We start from the raw sequence: 475 nt of genomic DNA, 5'->3' as shown, positions 1-475 counted from the left end.
GGGGGTCCCCCTCCCACAGCCCCCCTCGCCTCCGGCTGTGCTGGGGGTCAGACATGCTCACCCCATGACCTCCCAGTCCCCTGGGCAGTGAGCCCGGGACTCCTGCATCAGCTCTCCAATCTGCAGGGCTCAGGGCCTGGCCCCCTCCTCCAGGCAGCCACACTGACCTCCTGCAAGCTGGTCCTGAGCTCTGGTCAACAGGGGTGAGGCTTCGCTCACAGTTTCCCTGGACCAGTCTGGCCTGAGGTGCATTCCCCTGCCCCACCTGGCAGAGCCACACCCGCCCCGTCCGACACACTGACTGAGGGCACTGGCGCCAGCCCGACTCCACAGCGAGTGGACAGACCGGTGGGTGGGTGGGTGGCGGATGGAGGGTGGAGAGACAGGAGACAGACCCATGTGAGGATGGACAGACGGACTGAGGGTGACGGCATAGCTAAGCCTGGAGGATGGAGGGTGGGAAGGATGGTGAGCA

At 66.1% G+C, this 475-nt stretch overlaps 1 protein-coding gene across 1 annotated transcript in view; it reads right to left on the bottom strand.

The window, feature by feature from the left end:
- The window catches only part of PKP3 (plakophilin 3), a 25,859-nt gene extending 25,426 nt beyond the window's left edge, over positions 1 to 433 (bottom strand). Inside the window, exon 1 of the mRNA XM_015562390.1 lies at positions 168 to 433. Within this exon, the coding sequence (XP_015417876.1) occupies positions 168 to 399 (232 nt within the window). The 5' untranslated portion in view covers positions 400 to 433. The remainder of the gene's footprint in view (positions 1 to 167) is intronic.
- Positions 434 to 475: the final 42 nt, after the last annotated feature.

The sequence above is a fragment of the Myotis davidii genome, unplaced genomic scaffold (genome assembly GCF_000327345.1).
Source record: "Myotis davidii unplaced genomic scaffold, ASM32734v1 scaffold3578, whole genome shotgun sequence".
NCBI classification, from domain to species: domain Eukaryota; kingdom Metazoa; phylum Chordata; class Mammalia; order Chiroptera; family Vespertilionidae; genus Myotis; species Myotis davidii.
This window is presented reverse-complemented; position numbering and strand designations above follow the sequence as displayed.